Source organism: Rhagoletis pomonella, unplaced genomic scaffold (assembly GCF_013731165.1).
Source record: "Rhagoletis pomonella isolate Grant_MI unplaced genomic scaffold, Rhpom_1.0 Rhpom_scaffold_00002, whole genome shotgun sequence".
NCBI classification, from domain to species: Eukaryota; Metazoa; Arthropoda; class Insecta; order Diptera; family Tephritidae; genus Rhagoletis; species Rhagoletis pomonella.
Genome location: NW_023458556.1, coordinates 1,822,402 through 1,825,412, shown reverse-complemented (window position 1 = coordinate 1,825,412; position 3,011 = coordinate 1,822,402). Strand labels below are relative to the sequence as shown.

The window sequence follows — 3,011 nt, the reverse complement described above, 5'->3', positions numbered from 1 at the left end:
GAGATGTGGTGATCTCCGAAATAGTGCTATAACTTCTACCGCTTAGAGTTTGTTGCTTTCTCAATTTTTCCTAATAAACTATCGTGGTACAAAGCTCAATAAAAATATTAGTAATAAAACTACATTTTTGTAATAATTACAGTAATATAACAGTCTTATTTATTGTTAAATGAATGTTGTAAGTATTAACTTGGAGTAAATTAGGGTCCACAATTACTGAAACATCGGAGTTTTCGTATTTTAAGCGTATTGCTTTTCCATGCCAAGATAATTAAGTGCACCGAGTTTGGTATAAATTTATACAAATTGACAGCATCGCGACAATTGTGCACCCTACGTCGAATTTGTGCAAGTCAGACGCATTCTAAGCTAACCTGTTGAAGGATTACATAGAGATCACACTACGTGATGCTGCACCAAATGTCGATAGTGAAACAACCGTACACCACATTGTCACCAATGGTCCCCCAGTCCACGAGCGCCCACGCAAACTCACTGGTGAGAAGTTGAACGCCGCAAAAGAAGATTTTAATCTGTTGCTGCATCATGGTGTCATAACACCTTCGAGCAATCAATGGACAAGTCCCATCCACATGATGCCCAAAGAGTCCGGTGGCTGGCGCACTGCAGGAGACTTTCGCTTAAAAATCAACATAAAAAAATTCCATATCGGTGGAAGTGAAGTAGTCTACTTAGGCTATTCTGTGAGCCAGCATTGTTACCAGCCTCCTGAGGAAAAAGTTATCCAAAGCCCCAAACAGTTGTTGAATCGCGCCGCTTCCTCGGTATTGTAAATTATTATAGGCGTATTCTGCCTCACGCAGCAGAAATTCAAGCTTCCCTCAGTGAGTGCCTGAAAACAGCGCCCATCTCGCTGTAAATCCTTTGGAGAATACACAAAGCCCACGTTTTTTGTCGAATTAAAGTTTAAAATTTGTTATTTAATTTTCCGATGTCAACGAATAAGAATAAAGTAAATGTCAAATAATTGTTCAGTGATTGCAAATCAGTTTTAGAATAGGGAATGAGGTAGTTTAGTACTTTTTTTAAGGCGGTAAAAAGTAGTTTTTTCAAGAAGGAAACATCGATTTTGCTAAGGGAGTCAAGATGGCGGATTAGAGCGAGAACGCTGTCAATATCCAACACCTTGTATTATTCCACCATGAGTTTTATATTTGATCCCTAGTTTTGTGAGTATATTGATTACTTCGTGTGTTTTAAAATTTTCTGGTTTTTGCCGCACGGTGTTAAATGTCCTCTAAATAAACGAGTAGTATACAATACATACAGAAAGTTTTGTTGCAACGATTGGTAACCGATTTATCAAATTCCACTAAACTCTGCGCACTTAATAACCGTCGTACGGAAAAGCAATTTGTTGAAAATTATTCAAATCGGACTAAAAGTACACCCGCTTCCCGTATAACGGTAAATTTCAGAAATACGAAAACTCCGATATTTCAATAACTGAGGACGCTAATTTACTTCAAATTAATAGTTACAACAATCTCCTAACAAGAAATCAGACTGCTATAGACTTTTAGGAATTGGGCATAGCACCGCTCACTTTATAACTACAAAGTTGTACCTCGGTAACCACTTAATCGATTTGTACCTAACTAAGTTCAATTATATCACTAAGTCTAACGCTTCATATTATCGAAAACGTTTTAAGTCGGGTACAGACCCCTACTTATCATGCAAAGGTAGTCTCATTATCTAAGTGAAAGGTAAAAATTCTTTTCATTCACCCGAGTGCCACCAGTGAATGGATTGTATGCTTGTATTTATGTATACGTTCAAACAAATAAATACATACATACACATATACATATATTCGTATCAGCCGAGCAGGTTTGAAATCGTGTCCAATTGGAAAGTTAAGGAGTAATTGTTGTTTTATCATTCGGACTTAAAGGTGCTGCTGGATAATTTTTATTTGCTTAATTTTAGACGGCTAAGCAAAAGTAAGAATTGGCTGGTAGCTCAAAGGGATAAGGTCAGCAGGAAATACATCCAAACGTTCTCGTAAGAACTGATATATCTTCCCTCAAAAATAAAGACACTTGAATTGACTCAAAAGTGTGCTACACTCACCGCCGTCGTTATCAATGTTGTCCTTGCAGTTCATTTCCAGCGCAATCGAGCAATCAGATCCGGCCCATCCTTCAATGCAGTCGCAGCGATATTCGCCATTTTCCAGTGTACATTGGCCATGACGCGAGCAGCCATTCTCACATCCAGCTGAAGCGTGAAAAGCGAAAACAAATACATTTGCGATTAATTAAAATTGAATTGAAGAAGTATCAAGATAGGCATATTATATACATATATACCATGTAAGTACATAGAAATAAAAAACGTAAAATAGTAAATTGCTATTTGGAATATCAGATATACTTTGCTGTCCATTCATTTTAACCGCTCAAATATTTATTTATTTTTTTATATTTTTTTCTTGACAACAAAGTACCTCATTTAAGATTCGCAAGCAAAATAACTTTCTTGCACCGCAGCTGTGATTGCTTCAGTCAAAATCTCTTTCATATGCAAGTTTAAAAGCCAATTTCGATTGAATAGTAGAAAGTTGTCGTCTCCGTCAAAGAACTTCACTTAACTGTCAATTACAGTTCGTTCCTTTCGTTTCTGCATTCTTCTTCTTACCCACCTCGTTCGATGGGTATGCAATAAAATACCTCCCCCTGCCGCACCGGCGTTAGAAAGCCCAATCAAATTTGAAGTTTGCAGACACACAAATAGACTGCGATTCCATCAAACGGCAAAGTGACTCGACTCCCAGCGTCTTCCACCTAAATGGTTTCATTCAAGTTTATAAAATAAAATAGCTGACGAAGGCAGTGCCGGAGGAAGTGATGCCAACCGAATGGAAACGAATGAAGTGCGAGCTATAGACAAGGTGACATTTACGAAAAAAGGAAATAAACATAAAGGTTACATGAAAAAATAAAAGCAAACCGTGGAAGGGATAGAGAAGAAGGGGTGATAAAAAA

At 37.5% G+C, this 3,011-nt stretch overlaps 1 protein-coding gene across 1 annotated transcript in view; it reads right to left on the bottom strand.

The window, feature by feature from the left end:
• Positions 1–3,011, bottom strand: part of LOC118732419 (teneurin-a-like) — a gene marked incomplete in the record, with an annotated part of 439,680 nt that overhangs the window by 4,525 nt on the left and 432,144 nt on the right. The window contains 1 exon segment of the mRNA XM_036461555.1: positions 2,098–2,244. Within this exon segment, the coding sequence (XP_036317448.1) occupies positions 2,098–2,244 (147 nt within the window).